Source organism: Chiloscyllium punctatum, chromosome 11 (genome assembly GCF_047496795.1).
Source record: "Chiloscyllium punctatum isolate Juve2018m chromosome 11, sChiPun1.3, whole genome shotgun sequence".
NCBI lineage: Eukaryota > Metazoa > Chordata > Chondrichthyes > Orectolobiformes > Hemiscylliidae > Chiloscyllium > Chiloscyllium punctatum.
In genome coordinates, this window is record NC_092749.1 from 52,260,444 (window position 1) to 52,281,683 (window position 21,240).

At 38.8% G+C, this 21,240-nt stretch overlaps 1 protein-coding gene across 3 annotated transcripts in view; it reads right to left on the reverse strand.

Annotated features, from left to right (window-relative positions):
• The window catches only part of prox1a (prospero homeobox 1a), a 140,213-nt gene extending 122,517 nt beyond the window's left edge, over nt 1-17,696 (reverse strand). The window contains exons 1-4 of one of the 3 annotated variants that reach the window (XM_072580796.1): nt 17,475-17,695; nt 16,385-16,457; nt 14,141-14,310; nt 7,374-9,156 (exon numbers count right to left, since the gene is read on the reverse strand). In XM_072580796.1, coding sequence (XP_072436897.1) covers nt 7,374-9,089 — 1,716 coding nt within the window. In that variant the 5' untranslated portion in view covers nt 9,090-9,156; nt 14,141-14,310; nt 16,385-16,457; nt 17,475-17,695. Of the gene's footprint in view, nt 1-7,373; nt 9,157-12,769; nt 12,886-14,140; nt 14,311-16,384; nt 16,458-17,474 lie in introns of those variants that run through there. The other 2 variants (XM_072580797.1, XM_072580798.1) reach the window with 2 other exon arrangements.
• Nucleotides 17,697-21,240: the final 3,544 nt, after the last annotated feature.

A 21,240-nucleotide genomic window follows, 5' to 3' on the forward strand; every position in this document is an offset into this window, starting at 1 on the left:
CAGTTTGGAGGATAGATTGGTAATCAGGCTAGATGCAGGAGTGGTCTGGGTGGAAAGCCTGCTTCACGGCTCCAACGCTGTGGTCAATGTTTAAAAATAAAGACAAAAGTCAAAAGATCCTTCTCACCTCACTCCCCCTCAATCTGCATGCTCCATCAGAGCCTCTCTCTACCGATTCCTGTGGCCGTTCACACCCTCATGTTTATTTATCTTACTTTTATTTTATTTAAGTTCTTATCTTGAACCCTTATGAAATATAACTATTGCATTTCAAGTGGTTAGCCTTTTTTGGAAGCAAACATTTCAACTGTATAAGCAGGTGGAGCTTCCACCAAAATGCTCATTTGATATAGGCAGTCCATTGTGTAAGAATATTTTGGGAAATCAGTTATGCAGCACAAATCCTATGATGGCTTAAGTTGACAGGCACTCTGAAATACTTATTGCTTTTTTTAAAATCCAGATTTGTTTGGAAAGTTCTTTGACGCCTTTTGCAATTTTACTGAGTTAATGTACTTATACACAGAAATATGTCTTTTCACAATCTTGCTTCCTCAACAAAAGGAGAGATTTTGGGTTCGGGGGGAGACTTGTGATTTCCAACTTCTTTTGGAATATTACTACAGCACAGAAGGTCTACATCTTTGCAAAAATCAGGGCATAATTTCTACACTCCCCTCACTCTGGACTGAATTAGGCAGGCAAGGTGGCTACCACAGTTATATTAATTCAGGCAGAGAGAGAGAGAGAGAGAGAGAGAGAGAGAGAGAGAGAGAGAGAGAGAGAGAGAGAGAGAGAGAGAGAGAGAAAAAGAGAGGAGAGAACCATATCCCAATGAAATTATGGCTGTCACAACTGCATTATAAACTTCTGAACTGGGAAGATTTGAAGAGGGTCAATCCTGACAAAACAACAGCAAGGGACATTACATGATCAAAATAATCTGAGCAGTTTAAGAAGATCATTTACCTATGGAACACCTGCAATCAAAGATGGAGAACACTTTCCCGGCACCAACCCACAATCATTGTCCAATCCTAGTTTTATGCTGGGGAGGCACTCAGTGGTTAGCGCTACTGCCTCACAGTGTCAGAGACCTGGGTTCAATTGTAGCCTTGAGCAACTTTCTCCCCATTCCCTTGGAAACTCTGGCTGCCATCACCAGATATCACAATTTTTGCTATGTCTCCAAATCTTGGTGGCAAAAAACTATTCCTGTTGGGCTTCCTTCATACCACACACCCAGAAGTTGGCATAATAAGATTCCAAGAATGAGACTAAATTTAATTATCGCAACAGCAACATGATTTTTAAGATATATGACAAAAGTCAAATATATGCACATCTTAAAAGAAAAACATACGGTTGAAGTTAATAGGGTTTCTAAATGCTATTGTTCTTAGCAAACAAAAAACAAATGAAGGTAACAGATGACCTGCACGTTTCTCGGTTTGCAACTACCAGATTTTTGTTTTACATGATGAACAGCTAGTAACATGTGGAGTGACATTCACGGATTTTCTTGTTTGTGGTCACTGACCCATCCTGCTTTACCTGCCGTTTTGACTACTAATGTAAAGACCCCTTCTTAGACAGCAACTGCACAAAATAAATTGCATTACAGCATAAAAATCATAGAATAAATTCTGAAGTGCTCTCTAAGATTACTTTCATACAAACTGGATTGTTATGCCGTTTAACAAATGTTGTTATATTAGCAGATGTTATGTTTGACACTAACAAGTCAAATCTGTGCTCTGAAAACTTTGTAATTATTCATAATAAATCTATAATCTCAAATATAAAGACATAGAACAGCTACATTTATCGTATTTGAACTTCTGAGAGGATAACAGTTGAATTAAAATACCGTTATTATTCCACTCTGAAGGACACTTCTAAATAAAGATCATAAATTTAAATATCTTTCTTCAAGCATAATCTACTAAAACAGTTATTGCGCAGGGATGTTCAATAACAGAAGTTTAATCTTACGTTGAATATTTCCAAAGTTACATATTTCTTGGCCCTCCTTCAAAACGGATAATGTCAGTGTTACCATTTGCTACCCTCTGGAAACTATTGCCTCATCTTGATATACACTCTTATTCTTAAAATGGAAGATTTAGGCTTTACAGGGCAAATGCTGAGGATATTTCCTGTGTGACAAGTCCAGGAGCAGAGTGTCAGAATAAAGGGGAGTCAATTTAAGACTGAGAATAGGAATTTCTTTCTCAGACAGCTGTGTTTCTTTGTAATGCCTTACCACAGAGACCTGTGGGGGCAGAGACCTTGGACAAATTTAAGATTAAGAGAGAACAGGTTTTGATCAGTGGGGGAGCTAAGGATTAAAGGAAACAAGGTGGAAAAGTGGAATAATGGATCAGTCATGATCCACCTGAATAGCAAAGCAGGGTCAAAGGGCCAAATAGCCAACTTCTGTTTGTTTCTTATCGTGTATGGGGAACACATTCATAACTACTTGGAGGAGATTAGGAATACACAACAAATTATTTTCTAGGAATAAGGTTTGTGTATGTGCGTGCATTTCAATGTGGCATGTTAAGAGTAAGGCTAATTTAATCCACAATGCCTTGAATATTAATTTGTCATAGTCATAATGGCAGTTTGAATTTAGGATTAGGTATTACACCAAGGCCCCATTTGCTTATTTAGGTGGATGCAAGAAATTTAACAGCGATATCTTGCAGTAAAACAGGGAAATTATTCCCACTGTCACAAACATTTTCTGATTATTATCACATTACTGTTTGTGGAAGTATTCTGTGAACAAGTTAACGCTGCATTTCCCATAAGCACAGCAGTGATTACATTTTGAAAGTAGTTAACTTGTAGTAAACTACTTTGCGACATTTGGTGGCCATGGCGTGCCACATAAAGAAGAGTCTTTCTTTCTGATTGTACTGTAGGCTAATGTTTGCTAAACATTATATCAAAACTTGAAATTCTCATGACTCCCTCCAGGATACCTGAGAGGTGTGCAGAGACAGTGGGCCTGTGAAAGTGAGGTCTTTCTTTTACAGCAGAGGACACTTGTTGGAACTCAGAGTTCCACAGCAGCCATTTCAACAATCAGCTTGCAAACCCAAAACTTAAGCTTGTGACAGTGCATGGAATTAAACTCCCATTTTGGAAAAGTATAAAAACAAATCAGGTGGGTCTTATACAGTTGCTTACCATAAAATGGATATTGCTACAAAGTGTATACATAATGATTAAATGACAAACAAACATTCAGGAGTACTGAGTCTTACTTTTACTGCATGGGAGTTTCGTTAGATCACATCTGAAGCACTGTGTGCAGTTTTAGTCTCATGTCCAGAAAGATTTATTGCCATAGAGGGAATACAGAGGTTCAATAGACTTGCTCCCAGGATCACAGGACTGTTCTATGAAGACAGATTTGAAAGTTTGTATCCTTTACAGTTGCAAAGAATGAGAGTTTCCCTCATTGATATTTACAAAATGCTTAAAGGATAGATGCTGACAAGTTGTTATCCAGAGTTGTAATTTTAAGAATTAGAATTAGAATCTCTACTATGTGCAAACAGGTCATTCGGCCCAACAAGTGTACACCGACCCTCCGAAGAGTATCCATCTAGACACATTCCCCAACATATACTCCTAACAAATGCACCTAACCTATACATCCTTGAACACTATGGTCAATTTAGCAAAGCCAATTCACCTAACCTGCACATCTTTGGACTGTGGGAGGAAACCCACGCAGACACTGGAAGAATGGTGCAAACTCCACACAGACAGTTGCCCAAGACTGGAATTGAACCCGGGTCCGTACTGCTGTGAGACAACAGTGCTAACCACTGAGCCACCGTGTTGCCATTAGATTAGAAGCAAGGGACACACTTTGGAAACAATTTGGGGGAGGGGGGCACTTAAGTCTCAGATGAGAAGAAATATTTTTACTCAGATTATAAGCCTTTTGAAATCTCTACCATAGAGGGATGTCGAAGCTCAGTCTTCCAGTATGTTTAAGGGAAAGACTGATGAATTTCTGCTTACTAGTGGTATTCAGGATTGTGAAATAAAAGGCAAAGTCACTATAGTTCCAGACAGATCATAGGACTGCTTGCTCATTAGAAAGATAACTGGTGAAGAGTTTAACCCGAGGGTCATGTCGCCTCAGGCGAGTGGGGAGGTTAAGGAGGAAAGCCATTCTTGGTGACCTCAACTGATGTTGGAATTGAACCCTTGCTATCAGCATCACTGGATTGCAAACTAACCAACCAGCCAACTCAGCTAACCGATCCACAAAAGGATTGTTAAAGGTAAAAGTCATGATCCTATTGAATAGTTGGGCAGGTTTAACAGGGTGAATGGCCTACTCTCATTCTTAACAGTTTAGGCTGTGCAATTAAATGTTTTTCTTGATTGTCAAGCAATCTATCATAGGTTACTGGCTAAGAAAAGTCATTTACTGAATGGTGATCAAGTGTCCACAGAACTGTACTTCAGCTGTAATCATTACATTTTGGAATGGAAGGTGAAATCAAGAAAAATAGTTTAAGTATTGACAGTGAACATGAAAAATGTTGCTTCTATGCATTATCCTAACTCATTTTTAGAGCAATGTAAATATACTTACAAGATCCAATATAAAATGATTTGGTTTATATAGACTTTGGCTTTCAGTTATTTTGGAAATTTGTCATAATAATATGATTTTGACTGCTGTTAGTTTAATATGTAGCTAACTGTATTTCTAAAGAAATTTCTATCATAGCACCTTTTCTAGAAGCTACTAAAAACCCTATCATTAACACAGTGAGAAACAAGAACATCATTCAAAAAGATGTTAGGTAACATATACTTCATGCAACTGATAACAGGGACTGTAAAAAGCATCCTAAATTCAATGAACAGCAATTAGATGCCACTGCTTCTCAAAATATTGTACAGCAAAACTGACCAATTGGCTAATTTTCCTTTTACGCTTACGTTGAAAGCAACTGTTCTCCCAAGAAAGCACTAGCTGTTTCTAGGATACTTACACACGCACAATGACTCATGTTGGAATAGATTTGGTAAACATACAGCTGCACAAAATGCAAGCACAGTCCATTCAAGGCCAGAAGAAGTGAGCACAAATAAATATTAAGGAGGTAAGAAAATGTACAGCTCTGTCCCAGCAGCTCATGTGGCTCACCTCATTCTTTCAGCTTCAGCTTTGTTAAGACAGATGACATTCAATTCTACATGTCATGCAAAATAGACAATAACTGCTGAAACTTGAGCCAGCTGCCAGGTGTAAAAAAAAGAAAAGATGATAAATCCATAAATTAATGAAAGACATCTGCTCAGGAAAATAAAAGATCAGAGAAATACTGTGGTGCAGCTGAACCTAAAGTAGTGTTCAAACACCACATGACTTTATGTGTAGTCTGCATACAGAGTTTTACAAGGCAAATATGTAGTATTACCTGAGAGGCAGATGAGTGGTTATGTCAGTGGCACACAACATAGATACAGAACTGCATAGTTAGATCAAAGACTGCAGCAGTGCAACTAGAATTCCAAATAAAATTCTCAATGCAACATAGAAAATTAAAGAATTTTTGAAATCATACTTTACTTGGGTAATAATGCTTGTTGTAATTAAAACCTGTAAACACTTTACATATGTTACTAAAATTTTATTACAATTCTGGCTACCTAAGAATTAGCATAACCAAATTTGTGATCAAAAATATAATTACAACATTGGAGATATAATTTCTAGATCCAATTCTATTTTAATTGCCACTTTTTGTCATTTAAGGTTACATGCAATTTAATCTTTGTTAGTGCACTGTTCTCAATTAAATTAATTGGCAGCAATTATTAAACAATAGTAGAAGCAGATTTCAAATTTATTTTTTTATGCCCTTCCTCTTTCATTATTTGCCACAGCTTAAGTTTCTATCTCTAAATGACATTTTACTTTATAGTAGAGCCACAAAGATCAAGGGTTCATCTATCTTAGCCTTGCATAATGTTGCTTTATTCCAATATACTGTATGCAAATTTTAAATTCTGCAAGGCTATTTTCTTAAAATGCAAAGAGAGTCTAAGACATAAGATCATGTCTGGAATTTTGAGAACAGTTCAACTGTTTTCTTTATCACTGGAATAAAACTGATGTCTAATAAATAGTTGTATTCACAACCCTTTGAATAAATTCAAAATAAAACTTCAATTTAGTCTGTGGTAAAGTTTTTGATGTAACTTATAAAAGTACATTTCTGTTCTTAGCAAAGGAGCTGTGATTAGTAAAAACAGAAAATGCTAGAAATACTCAGGTCAGGCAGACTCTTTAGAGAAAAAGTGAGTTAAGATTTCAGGTCAATAACTGAAAAGGTCATTCACCTGAAACAGCAACTGTTATACATCTCCACAGGTGCTGCCTGATGTGAGTATTTCTTTTTTTTCCTTTTTGTATATATTTCCAGCACCAGCAGTATTTAAACTTTTCTCAGATGCTGCCAATATTTGCTTGTTACACAAGGGGCAAGTATAATTATCATGGAGAGAAATGTGGCTGTGCATCCTCCAAATTACCTAAATAGACCAATCACCTCCAAATTCCTACAAGTGTTAAGTTTAATATACTGATGAGAAAGGGCAATTAAAAAAAATACAATAAATCGCACTGAAAATTCATAATATGTAGTTTATCTTGAATGCTCTATTCTGCTAGCTGTGAAATATGGAATTGGCTACTAAATCAAATTATCAGGGTGTCGCTAAGCAAAAGCAAATGGTGTAGCACGTTACTGACATCTGTCAACAAACCTTTGTAAGAACAAAAATAGAAGCTCTATTACTTTGACTAAGTGATATGATAAAGGAAAAATGAAAACCTATACAGAGAACTGGCACTTTGACAGAAGGAGATTTGTACCAGATAATCCAGCACAATTTTAACATCAGAAACAAAATGCTGCTGAAAAGATATAGCATACTCATTTACCTAAAAGAGGGGGAAAAAAAACAAGTAAATCTTGTGAAAGAAGTTCAGTTTAGCTGATCCCACTCTGATTGTGCTCACAAGCTTTTAAAATCATTTGCTTTGTATATACAAGAACAAAAGATTTCTGTGTACAGCTGAACAGAGGTTAATCATGCATATCAGGCAGCTGCACTGAACTTGTAGAACATTGGAGGGTGGGGGTGATGCACTTGTTGCATCTTCAACGTATTTGGGTTATGCAAAAACAGGTAATGATGGTACATAAAATGCATGCCCCAGAAATGTGGAGTTCTTTCCAAAAGTTCAACTTATTGTTCTATCAGGATACCACATACTCTAACTGCATACACCTAGATGATACACTAAGACATCAGAAAAAGGATATTGTATTTCCAGAATATGGTGAAATGTCTGCCATATCCTGCAAGTCACCACACTCAGATTTAATGAGAGACAAAGAGAGACCTTCAGCTGTGCTGGATGGATGCATTGGTGAGCACGGACGATGGTTCATGTGATGTGATGACACTTTGGTCCGCAGACAGGCAGTTTCCCTGGTCAAGTCCAAGGACTCAGGAGATGACCTGTCTTTCCCAGAAACTGTGCTGGATGCATTACCCAAAGAGCTCTGAAAGGAATATGCCATAAGAGGAAGAGGCAATGGATGGCGGAAGGCAGGAGATGAAAACCCCGCTGCAGCTGAAAGTGGAGACTGATGAAGAGAGCTGTGATGGCCACCCATAGAAGGGGTGGAGGCAGATTGCTCAGATGAGTTTTTGCGTACGACAAGAGGCAGTGCTTCTGTCTGGTCTGAAGAATTAGATACATGCATGTTGGCAAAGGTGTTCAATGGATTGGAAATGATGACGTCACCAAAGCATTGGAGCCGTTGATTAGTAGTATGGAAGTTGTGGTTCTCTCCATTCACAGCAAATCTTGCCTGTGGAATCTGGATTGGTGGGAAGACCTGAGGAAGCTGGTGGGAGGATTTAGAGAACATTTTAACAACAGAGTCTACTACTTGTGACATAGTTGAATTAAGCTCCTGTTTAAGAGTCTCAGCTAGCTGTTTCCCTTCAGCATGCAAGTTGGTTGAGCCTTGACCTTTTCTGGAGTGGCCATCTCTCTTCAACTTTTCATTTTCTGCTGCCATTTCCTGTTCTCTAATAAGAGCACGAGCACGATCAAGAAAATGTCCTGGATCTAGGTCTGACATCTCATTGTCAGACCTGTCATGTGCCCTAGTATCAGCAGTCTCAGATTGCATGCTGTCTTCAGACATGTTGCCATCCTCATCATTCTCAGAATCTGTACTATCATATATTTGGTAGAATTTTTCCTGGAGCTGTCGCAGTTGCTTCTGCATATCTTCCAGCTGTTGTTTTAATTGTCGACGTTCTTCTCTCTTTTGCTCTTTCCGGGCTGTAACCAATTGTTGAAAGCTCTGTTGCTGCTGCTGAGGAAGCTTCTGCTTGCGTTTATTTTCCCTATAGCTTTCTCGGGGACTCACAGGCTGCTGCACCCCATCTCGCTCATTCTCTCCACCCCTCAATGCCACATTTGGCGAATGACTCATGCCTCGAATTATATTCTCAACCCGGGCACGTTTAGCTCGCAGATGTTCATCACAAAGACGATCCACGTCAAACTGGCTCATGCTAGGTCTGCTAAACGGTGAAACACATTCTTGGGCACTTTCCCTTGATGAATTACTACAGGCATCCTCCTGATTTGCTTCCGAGCCGGTGCTGGATAGACCACTGGCTTGCAAATTGTGCTCTGAGCTTCCATTCTTAGTTGCATTATTTTTCAACAGCTGGGAAATTATGGTAGCTCCAGGAAAAGGCATCATAGCATCTTCATACGAGTTTGCCCTCTTCAACAGCTTGCGGAGCACATTTGATTTGTCCCCATCTGTATGTTGAACCACTGAGCAGTCAATGTCCTGATCTGAACCGTGGGGATTCATGGCACTGAATAGCTTCACTTTCGCTTTAGTAAACACTGTAGATGTCCCTACAGTTCTCTTCACTCCAATGTCGACCCGGCGTCTTTTCGTATGTCTAGTTAAGAGGGCTATGCTGTCATGGTCAGGCATCACTGGACTGTTATTGTGCCATCTTCAAAAGCTTGTCAGCTGGGCACAGCTCGAGAATCCCGGGACCCTGGCCAATAGAACAAAAGGACTGATGAATCATTTTCTTTAATTTCGTCCAAATTTCCTGACCTCAATTCTGTACAGAGCAGAAATGTGCTGGTAGCGGTATATATAACATGATACATTTTTTACAATTCACCACAAATTCTATTTCAAATCAAACATTTTAAAAAATTTCTACTCCAATCTCAAAATGGATTCAGATTTTTAAAAAACAAAACAAAAAAAATCTGGTTACGCACTTTAAATCACCTGTATGAAAGCCTAAACTATTACGGTTTATCTTAATGGAACAGAATAATCGGTAGATTTGTGTATTTTGGTAAAACAGACTTTAAAGTCTGAAAAAATTCAAACCAAACTGATAACTAAATTATTTTAAAACATGATAAATCTCTGTGCTTTCAGACGTTCCATTGACAGCCTTTTCTTTTTAATCTTTCACTTGAAAATACAGAGTTATGGAAAAAATGAACTATATAAAATTAAAGTTTGTTAAGTTCAACTTTTACTTTTGTAAATTTAATTCATATGGACCCTTAACTAACGAATCTGCTAAAGTACATCTATTTGTTCCACACATCATTCCAAGAATGCCAAGATGATATGACATTACTGATTGCACAAAACGAAAGATCACAGAACAAACCTAAATATAGGTTGACAGCATCCATTCATTCTTTTTTAAAACCTATATATAGGTAACTGCCAGTAAAAGGTTATCTATTGCTCTAGTACTAAGATATAGCTTCCTGTTTCATACCCTACAAACAAAAAAAGCGACAATGGCATGACTAAACATGTACATCAAATTGTACAGTAATATTTATCAAAAGATTAGCTTTATAAAAGAAACATTATAAAGAACTGGTTATAGATTTGTTTGCTTCTCATTTAATAAAAAAAAATTGATGTTTGGATGCCAAGTATGTAAGAATTCCTGCACATCCTCTGTCTCTTCAGAAAAAATATAAAAATGTTCAGTGACAGAGCAAGAAAACATCAGACAAAAGCGTGGGAAAGGAAGGGAATGCATTTCTTTTAGGTCAGATCTTGATTTCCCAAGAACAGAAACACTACTAAATGTTTGCAGTATTTCTCATATAAAGGCAAATCTAGATTCCTGGTTAACAAGCACAGAACTAAACCCATCCAGGTTTCAAGTGCTGATTCAACTGAACATAGGGTTTAGGTTTATAACCTATATAAACAACAAATCAAAATATATTTTTCATGCTAGATTTATCCTATGTGAAACTTTTACATCAGCTGAACAGTTGCCAAAGACAGCATGCAGACATTTTTTTGGAACAGCTCCCATCCCTTTCAATTTACCTGTAAAAATATCAAATGTTCCCCAAGATCATAACTATGATAATCCTTAGAGAAACACAATCTACCTAAGCAACTGTTTGCTTTCAGTATGAAATACATTTGTAGTAGGCTTATCTCATGATGGGTTTTAAATCAGACCACTACCTCGGAGTGTGAGTGTGAGTGGTGGGCGGGGGGGAGAAAAGAGAAAAAAAAATTAGATTTCAGCTCTAAATTTCAGCATCCTTAATGCATTATTTATAATTAATACAAAATAGCCATCAAAAAAAACTTACCACTGCTGGTTAATTTGCATCTGGTAAAAGTTGCTGACCACTGAAAGTGTAAACATTCAACCAGCTAAGCATGTTTCCAGAATTATAATAATACAAATATTGCATTCTTCACAGTTTATATGCACTGCCTTCTAGCGGACTTTAAAATTTAAATTTTCAAGACCTCAGTAGGGAAATCCATAGAAGACGGGATTTTCTGATGCCATTACCGTCTTAGAGAAACAATTTGAGTCGTCAAAGATGCAGAATACACCTAGAACCTCAAATATTTCGGGGGGGGGCCAATATCCATGGCATTTAACTTGTTTGCCAAAGTACTACACTATACAGCAACCCTTTTTAAAAAAAACAAAATGTCAGTGCTACATGTGGAGAGCAGGATAAGGCAGGGAGATCTGGCAGGAGACTCCGAGCTGATGTGTTGTATGCATTTAAACATGATTGGCTTTTAATTACTCTCTTGGTAGACATATATTTTTTTTTAAAAATCAATGCGTAGTCTTTAGCTCATTAAAACCTGGAAGAAGGAACATCTGTAATAATTCTACTCCTTGGGAATAAAGTGGTTAGGTGAAGTAAGCACAAAATTTCAGCACACCCTTCATTTTCCATTCAGAAATCGAGGTATATCATTCAGTAGTAAATCAGCAATGTGTTTATTAAGCTTCTGTTGTAAAAGGCATAGCAGTTTTTTTTTATTTCTGAGGGGAAGAATGAACAAACAAATTCAAGTAGATTCAGGCTTTGAACTGTTTGTGAGTAAAAAAAATAAGAACGATAATATTATTAAGTATATTTTTATAAGTAAAGGTCTCAACTTACATAAAGGTCATTGGAACTTTTTAAAAAGTCTTAGGAATGTGTGAAAACATTCTTAATTTTTGAGTCCTATCTAATAATTTATATGATGAAAATTGTTATTACCGGCACATTTTAAGTTTTGACTAATTATCAGCAGCTTTTGACACAAATATCCTAAATCAAAAATTTACTGAGGCTAAATTTGTGACAAGGGAGTGTTGGCCTTTTGGTCTCTCTCTGGAAAGTTGAACTAAGTACACGATATTCTACACACCTGCCATGTGACATTAGTAGCAAGGTAGGTAATCAAGGATACACAATTCTGTGCATTGAATGCTGCACTTGAGAAAAATAACTTAAATAATCACAGATGTTTTACAGCATTATCTTTTAAAACTTTACAGCCACTATAAATGTAGATTCTTCATCTAAAGCCAATAAAAAAGCCAGTTCTACTTTTCCTGATCATATATAGGTGCTATAAATATGAGAAGGATCAAATAAATGCCACTCACTTGGAAGCATTTTCAAAAGTCTAATTGATACAACGGAATATTTAGGCAAATTAAAGTAATGCTTTATAGAGGTTGATAAATGTGAAAATGATTCTGCTACCTCGAACTCTATTGTTATGACACAGATGCTACTTTGAATTATTTCAAGAGAACCAGTGTACTTTAAATATTTCCATCTAACAATTTTTCCTGAAGTTCTTTGTGGGTCTTTTTTGTTCAACAGCTGAAAAGCAGTAAAATCTGATTCTGTAGACTTGTGGTTTCATTATCCTGTGTGTACAGCACAATTGTCATATTAATACATTCAAACTGTCCTTCGCCAAATTATCAGATGAGAGTGAGCAAGAAGAAGCATACATAGTGTTTCATCTTGCAACTTTTTTTTTAAAAATGAAAACAGACGTTTAACCAACAAAGGACGATAATGCCTTAAATTTACTCGGAGCAGCGTGGATCTTAACTTGATCTCTAGTGATTTTGCTTCAGATTTGGTTGCAGACTGAAATATTTGCTTGTGAAAAAGCACAGACTCTTAGTGTTGCTGCTCCCTCCTAACTCGAAATTGCACCTGCCGTTTTGACACCGCGCACCTGTCTGACAGTGCCCATGCGCAGTTTCTGCCTAACGCCAACACCATTCAACACCTTGCTTGCTTCTTAAAAAACAAATAAACAATCTGTCTTTAAGTGCTTACCAGCTCACTTTCAGCCGGAGCTGGGGCGGGCAGCCTTTAGGTAAACAATACCAAGGCAATCCTTCCGTTGGTTTGTCTGGGTTACGGGGCATCCAGCAGCTGGCTGGATAAACATCAATATCGGGGACAATGTACAGGACGAGCAGGGATGCCAGCCACTTTGACCTGACTGTAAACGATCAAAAGACAATTCTACAGAGGTCAGAACCGAGTGGGATAAAAGCCCCAAGTCTTTTTCCAACTGCCACAAAAAACGGCAATACGCAAATATGAAGTAGTAAGAAGTATCAAGAGTTTCTTTTGGCCTACATTTACATACAGAATTAACAAGAACTGTTTCGGGGGAGACTTCATTTTATCAAGCCACAAAATTGCATCGCCAGGATTCGTGATGCTACACAATCCACCTTCTTAAAGTTGGTTACACTTTCTCGGCAGAGGCACTTCTTTCCCCTAACGCGTCTCGAAGTAAATACAACAGCCTTGTATTAAATCTAAATGAGTCTTCCCTACAAGTACTAGTGCTCCAACAGTTCTAACGCAGCAATTACAATGTTGCTTTCTGTTAATCGCTCCTTGTCAAAGCAAAACGATCTGACAGCACACCTCCACACTTAACACATTGGGAGCAGTGTCGGAGTTTCTTCGTTATTGTGATCGCAAACCGAACGAAACTACCATATTGAGATTCGGTGAATATTAAGAGCAGAATTGAAAATGGGTATGAGAGGGGGTGGGGGATGTTGACAAAGGACACCTTGTGACGACAACTTCTTTGTCCACATCTGACCATCAATGCAGCCGGGGGCGGGGGGAGGCAAAGATCGGAAAATGTGTGACCCACTGCGCACTTTAAAACGCCTTAATTTAATCACAGCCCCAAAGTTTTAATAAAACCCAGGCGTAAACACCAATGCACAGCGAATCCAACGACACAATAGGTCATTTGCAAAATAAATTATATCCCAAAAGAAAGCAAACCGAAACTAACACATCTGCACCAGGTCCGGGGGAAAAAAAACGAAGTATCCATGCAAATCAAAAGCAAATCAGTTGCGCGACGAGACACGAAATACCTAGGACACAACACTTGACAAAAGACAAAGAGGCAGCAGATGATGGGACAAAAGAGTACAATGCAATATTTGGAAAACAAGCAGCTCATTGTGTACAAAACAGGGGGGGGGGGTAAAGGGGGTTAGAAATACTTTTATTTCTCCGCTCCTCCTGTTCTCCAGCCAAAAATCCATATGGTTTTAACACAGCACAAAAAGAAACCCCGTCCGAAAGGTGCAGCAACTAGCTGCCGGCAAGCCGTTTAAAGTTTATGAAGGACGTGGAGAAAGCTAAGTAAGGGACAAGGTTACTTACTGTGTTGTAGTATTGGTCAGCGAGGAAGAAAGCTTTCTGCTGGCAGTAGGTAGGGAGAGAGACAGGGAGAGTGGAGGGTTGGTGAGGATACTGGAGACCTCCAGGAGGCAGGGCTTCGCGCCGCTCTCTTCTCTCTGATTGTTAATTCTGCGCGAGCCGCTGAAGATACACTTCAAGACGCGAGGAAGGAAACAGGAAGAACACGCGTCACTGTCTTTGTGACGTCACCCCGCCGAACCAATCGCCGCCGCCATCGCTTCCGTCCAATGAGAAGGGTCTTGGCGGTCGCCTTCAAAAATATTCCCTGGCAGCCAATCGGCGCGGGGTCTGGAAGGGGCGAGTCACGTGCTCCAGGGAATTGGGCTCTCCGTCTTCACTGCCCTTCCCTACCCCCTCCCCTCGCGCAACCACAACCTCCCCGCAGCCACTTTCCGCTCGGCGCTCGCTCCCTTCTCAATAGCGCGCGTGTCCCCTCTGCTCCCTCCCGCCCCACCTCGCCATGCGCGCCCCCCCTCGCCATGCGCGCCCCCTCCAACACCTCCGCCCGCGCGCTCCTCTCCTTTAGCAACTTTGGGTTGGAGATGCTGAATCGCTCATTGCAACATAAACTGATCTCTTTCCCATCTATCACAACCACAAAAAAAGGCTTTTCGATTGTCACATATGTTTCCCCGCGTTCGATTCGCATCATTGTCAACTTCAGTTGAAAAACATAAGAAAACTACATTCACCTATAAACTCTCTTCCCCACCAATACCACCCCCGCCAAAATGTACTGTAGGCTTGGAAAAGAGAAGTTGACAGCAGAACAAAACCAAATGGTGAGTCGACAATAGGCGTTAGAGGGGACTATTGGCGGAAAAGCCAAAGTGGCGTTGGAAAAGGATGCGCAATCAATACTCGGGCAGCTTCCGGACTTCGGGAACTCTAATCTGTGACAGGGAAAGTTGGAAGTGAAGATAAGCAAAGTGCTGCAAGGGGTTAACACCCAATACAGGATGTGTCACTGTTTCCAAACTGAACTCTTAAATTTGGCGCTTAATGAGTTTTGTGGGACGGTAACACCGAAACTTGGAGGTACGCAGTTTGACCAGTGAAAATAACAGAAAGGTTGAGTAACTTTTTGCGTTCTGAAATCTGTACAGATATAAACCACTATAGTTCTGATTGAAATTGATACTATCCTGTTAAATCATTGTCTTCGTCCCGGTTGTTCATTTTCCTAATTAAAAGTCAAGATCCCACCAAACACACAAAAATATTAGTTACTTGGCAGGGAGCGATGCACTTATCCGGTCGTGAGCCTGCAATATTGGTCCTTTTATGGTGCTGGCTGACGACTACAGTTAACCACATCTTACTTTGTGCCTCGCTTGTATATTAGTCATTGCCACGATCAAACCCACGAATGTGTTATTTGCAGTGTAATTTGATAGCATTCACTGTCGTGACTCTAATCTTCTGACAACAAATAAAAGACTTTCCAGAATTTCTACCAGATGGGTACGTATTTGGCCCATGGATATAATAGCGTAGTGGCAACATGGAAAAAAAGATATATCGCAAATGCCAAGTTGAGTACTCGGGAAGAAATGTCATGTTATTCGAAGTTGGAGTAACCATTTGCGTATTAAGTGTTTAATAACAATAATACTTTGCCAATATGACTAAAAATCTTATCACAACAGTTTTCTTGTACTTAAAGCCTCATTAATTTTAAAAGCAATTCGGACTGTCTTCTGATATTGCTGAGTGCCACGCTTCTGATTTTTAATCAATCTGTTCAGATGCGTTATGATATACTTCTGAGGCAGGAGGGACTTGAACCCGGGCCTTAGACTGAGAAATATTTTCAATCACAGACTTTATAAGCACAAGTGGGATACGATAATTATGCCACTCCTTATTCTAGACCTGTTAAGTATCGATCACTAGGTGCGAGATTTATGTATTCTATTTTAACATATGGCGCTATTAAAAGGAAAACACCTCCATGTATTTAAACTGGTTTTCGATGCGTGCCGGTTCTATTGATGCAAAGTAGTGGAAGTGTAAATCGGAATTCTTCTTTTAATGATGAAGCCATGCCTGGCAATCGTTTGTGGTAGATTTTTCCGTCCAGGAAAAGTTAATTTTCTTTTGTCTACGAAATGCTGGCATACGGACCAATGAATTCAAATTTAATAAAGTTTAACATTCTTTTTAATGACTACCAACATAGAAAGTGATGAAAAGTCATTTTACCTGATGCCTCTGATGATTGTAGCTTTCCTCCGGATATCTTGCACCTTCGGGAGCACTATAACTGGACTTCAACCTAAGAAAGCAAAGTGACAATTACTGATGTCAACTCCGATCTTTGCATACCGCAAAAATGATGGATCCTCAAATCCCGTTGGCTCCGTCTATTGTGTCATGTCTTCTCATTCAACTGATCGAATAATGATTTACCAATTTGAAGTAATCAAGAAAGCAATAATGTGAAATAAATATCATCTAACTAAATAACGTTTATTTACATTAAATTATTGCCATTGTCAATACATTTTTTAGATACGTTAAGAATATTGAAATTCTAATTGTTTAAATCGTTGACTTGTTAAAATGACTTTCTTTAGTACGTGGAACATCTCATCACATTCGGTTAAACATTTCGTCTTTTGTAATGTCAGATGCCTATATATATCATCCCTCATCAACTATGTCTAACCGGTAACAATATTGACAATTAATGTATCTCAGGATTAATTTGACACTGGTTATTGTTCAAAATTTTAATGGAGTAGCTTTTAACTTTAATTGTAGTTTTAGAATTCTGGTTATAGTGACACAAATGTAACTGGGTAAAACACAAGGAGAAGTGTGTCTAGATATGCTGATGATAGTTATTACATAAATCAAAAATAACATTGAAATTTTATATTCGTAAGCATGAACTCCATGTTGTCCTTAGTTATTTCCAAGCGGAAGATATGGAAGTCAGCAGCTTTACTAGGGGAGCGGTCGTATTATAGTTTGTACCTGGGTTTATTGCGATAGAAGTATCGCTAAAACGTTATGTGTAGATTGATAACCTAATATCACGAGACTGTTTAACGTTGAGCGGGACGTTATAAAAGTATACTCAGCTATTTGTTCCGAAATGTTTGGCTACAAGATTTTTGGAAAAAAAAGTATTGCTGATGGTTAATTGCGAAATCATTTAACGAGAGTAAAGACTTCTCGTAATTAAAGTTCCGTCTCTTCCCCATGCATAATCAGCCACTGCTAGGCTGGCGTTATAGGAATTCAATGTTCATGCGTTTAAAATCAGAGCAATATTCATTGACTTTACCTACGATAATCGATGTTAGAGACTCCGGCTTACTTATTCAGTTGGGCTTTATAATACTCTACAGGTGCTTTTGAAGTCGCACAATGCCACTAATAGCCATGGATTTCAATTTCTTCACGTTGTATTTCTTCCCGGTGAAAAGCAAAACAACCTCCTCAGAGCGACTTTCCTTGTATTGCTGCAATATACTTCAGTGGGTGATCGGTTATGAAAGGCTATTTGAACTCTGGCCCTGAAAATACCCTATGGTCTGTATTTAATGGAATTTCGCCGGTCACGTTGAAGGTTACTTTGCATACTGACAAAATATTTTTCACTTTCATAGAAAACTTGTAAAAAGCATCTAGCAGACAGGTGTACGGAACGTGAATCGGGAAACAATTAGAATCATAGTTTTCATGGTCTTGCTTTGTAGGCCTCCTGCTCCTGCATCGTGGCCCAGTGCAATGACCAAAAATTGTCTTTTCCGGTCCCAGATCGAATTCGAACTGTTTGCAGATGAGGATTATCTGACTATTACACGACTTCCAATGGAGTTCTCCCAAGCAACAACTTTATAAATCCGAAAGGTACCCATTTCGATTTTGAGGTCCAATGTATGGAATGTTTGGATTCTAGATTGCTGCAAGTTTGAGATGGCGTGACCTAATGGATCTACATAAAATATATTTACATTTTAATTTGTAAATATTTTCCCCTTGTATCTCACCTACAGATGCACCTCTTATTCAAGAGCAACGCGTGCACCTTTTGAATATAATTCTTATTGTGATAAATGACTGATACACTAAACGTCATCATTAAGCAGAAAGCTATCTTCTGAAATTGGTAAAATTCCCCAGCTCATTAACCCACACTACCAGAACTTCCATTTGACAACGAGTGGATAAAGTAGAAGCACTTCACATTCCTTAATAATTATATTTTAAAATTAATAAGCAAAAAAAATCCCTCACTTTCACATTAAAACTGTTGATTCTTATTTGAACACTCAGCTCTCTCATTGCAATCCATGCAGAGAATGGGCAAGAATGAAAACACAAAAGAGTTTGGAAAAGTGAAAAAAAAAGTGAAACCAGTGAGACAATGAAGCTAATTTTACAAGTTTCAATCCATTAACATGCAATAAAATCTTTAATGCATTTTTAAAGTGGGTGAACAAGAATATAGTTATTTTTGGAAACAAGAATACCAAACAACTTTTTTGACAGAAAATAGTCTCAATCTCAAGGCAGCTTTTATTTATGTGGGACTCCATTCGTGATAAATGAGTTTTATGATGGAATTGTGTATAACATTAGTGTAATTATGCTTGAGACACTACAGGAAATATGTGCTTGCACCAAAGAGGGTGAATTTGAGATTTGCCAGGATATTGTCTGTGATGGAGTATTTTAGCTATGAAGAGATAGTTTGGGGTTGTTTTGCTTAAAGTAGAGAAGGCTGAGGGGAGACCTGATTAAGGTGTACAAAGTTAGGAGAAGATAAGGTAGATAGGGAGAAAGTTTTCCCCACAGTTAAAGGGCCACAAATCAGTAGACACAGGCATTCTGATGAAGGGCTTATGCCCGAACTGTCAATTCTCCTGCTGCACGGATGCTGCCTGACCTGCTATGCTTTTCCATCACCACACTTTTCAACTCAGACACAGTTTTAAGGTAAGGAACGGGAGATTTAGATAGGATTTAAAGAAAAAACCTTTTTCACAAAACATTTGTTGCATAAAAGGGTTACAGAGGCAGGAACCTTCAAGACATATAAAAAGAACTTAGATGAGCACTTGAAATGCATCGCATTCAGGCTACAATGCCAAGCGTTGGAAAGTTGGATTAGAATCCATGGATGCTGGAGAACCTGTGTGGACATGATGGGCTGAAGGGACATTTTCAATGCTGTTTAAATAAAAAGAGGTCTTGGTTCTCATTTGTTCTATGCATAGAGTTTCTTACCAGCATCCCTGTGGCAGTATATCGATATATAGAGCCTACTATCAATTCTGAACCTTTATTACACATCCTCCATTTTGGGATACTGCTACAAACATGCTGCAATATACAGTAGTGGATGGTGACTCTGATGATGCTTGCCTGAGTTTAAGGTATTGACTGTCAAAGAATGATGTTTACTGCATATCTCTGATCTTAAGGCAGAATGTTCAATATGATTTCTGAACAGTATGCCCAAATATTTTTTTTCTCTTTAAGTTCAGCCTGAACATCTTTGTTTTCTTGTTTTGGAGAAGCCAGTGTTGGACTGGGATGGACAAAGTTAAAAATCACACAACACCCAGTTATAGTCCAACAGGTTTATTTGGAGGCACTAGCTTTCAAAGCGGTGCTTCTTCATCAGGTGGTTGTGGAACAGGACCATAAGACACAGAATTTATAGCAAAAGATTACAGTGATACAATGACACATTGAACAAGCCTAGACTGTTAAGTCTTTCATCTTTTAGAATGGGTTTGGTGGTTTTGGTTCTTTAATATCTAAATCCCAGAACTTCTTTTAGTCACATTCTCCAGATAACTTAAGGTTTTATAACAACATCTCAGCTCTGACAATGCCTTAAAGATGTGAGTTTAGAGTCTGTCTATATCCCAATCTTGAGAGGGACTGGTTCTATTTCCAAAGTGGAATTTACAAAATATTGCATGGATTGACTGCTTGCATTGACTGATTGTAGGTTCTGCATTTTTTGAGCAAAATAGAATGTATCTGCAAATATACTTGAAAGAGTTCAGAAAAGATTTACAAGGATGTTGCCCGGGTTGGAAGATTTGAGCTATAGGGAGAGGTTGAATAGGGTAGGGCTGATTTCCCTGGAACATCAGAGGCTAAGGGGTGACCTTATAGAGGTTTATAAAATCATGAGGGGCAGGGATAGGATAAACAGACAAAGTATTTTCCCTGGAGTGTGGGAGTCCAGAACTAGAGGGCATAGGTTTAGGGTGAGAGAGGAAAGATATAAAAAAGACCTAAGGGGCAACATTTTCATGCAGAGAGTGGTACGTATATGGTATGAGCTGCCAGAGGAAGTGGTGGAGGCTAGTAAAATTGCAACATTTAAAAGACATCTGTTGGGTGTATGAATAGGAAGGGTTTGGAAGGATATGGGCTGGGTGCTGGCAGGTGGGACTAGATTGGGTTGGGATATCTGGTTGGCATGGACGAGTTGGACCGAAGGGTCTGTTTCCGTTCTGTATATCTCTATGACACTATGATTCTATAATTCTGCACCCCATAAACTTATGTTCGTGTGTGTGCAGGAGAGACAGAGTGAATGTGTATGTAAGTGCATGTGAGCGAGTGTGTGTAAGCTTGGTAAAGTGTGTGTGTAGATGTGATGGGATATAAGCCTGTGAGAGGGTGGGCATTTGTATGAATGTGGGTGATGTATGTGTGTGCATATGAGAGAGAGGTTGTGTCTGAGAGAGGGTCTGTATGAGTGTGTGAGTATGTAAGAATGTGTGTGTGTGTGTGTATGTGAGTGAGAGAAACAGAGAGAGTGCAGTTCGGTCACCTGTAGTATTACATGAACCCAAGGTCCCAGTTGAGGCCATCCCCATGGGTACCAAACTTGGCTATCAGCCTCTGCTCGGCCACTTTGCATTTTTATCTGTCCCGAAGTCTGCCTTGGAGGATGGTCACTTGAAGGTCCGAGGTCAAGTGTCCCTGACCACTGAAGTGTTCCCTGACTGGGAGGGAACATCCCTGCGTCGATTTTATTGTGTAGTGTCCATTCATCCGTTGTCGTAGCATCTGCTTGG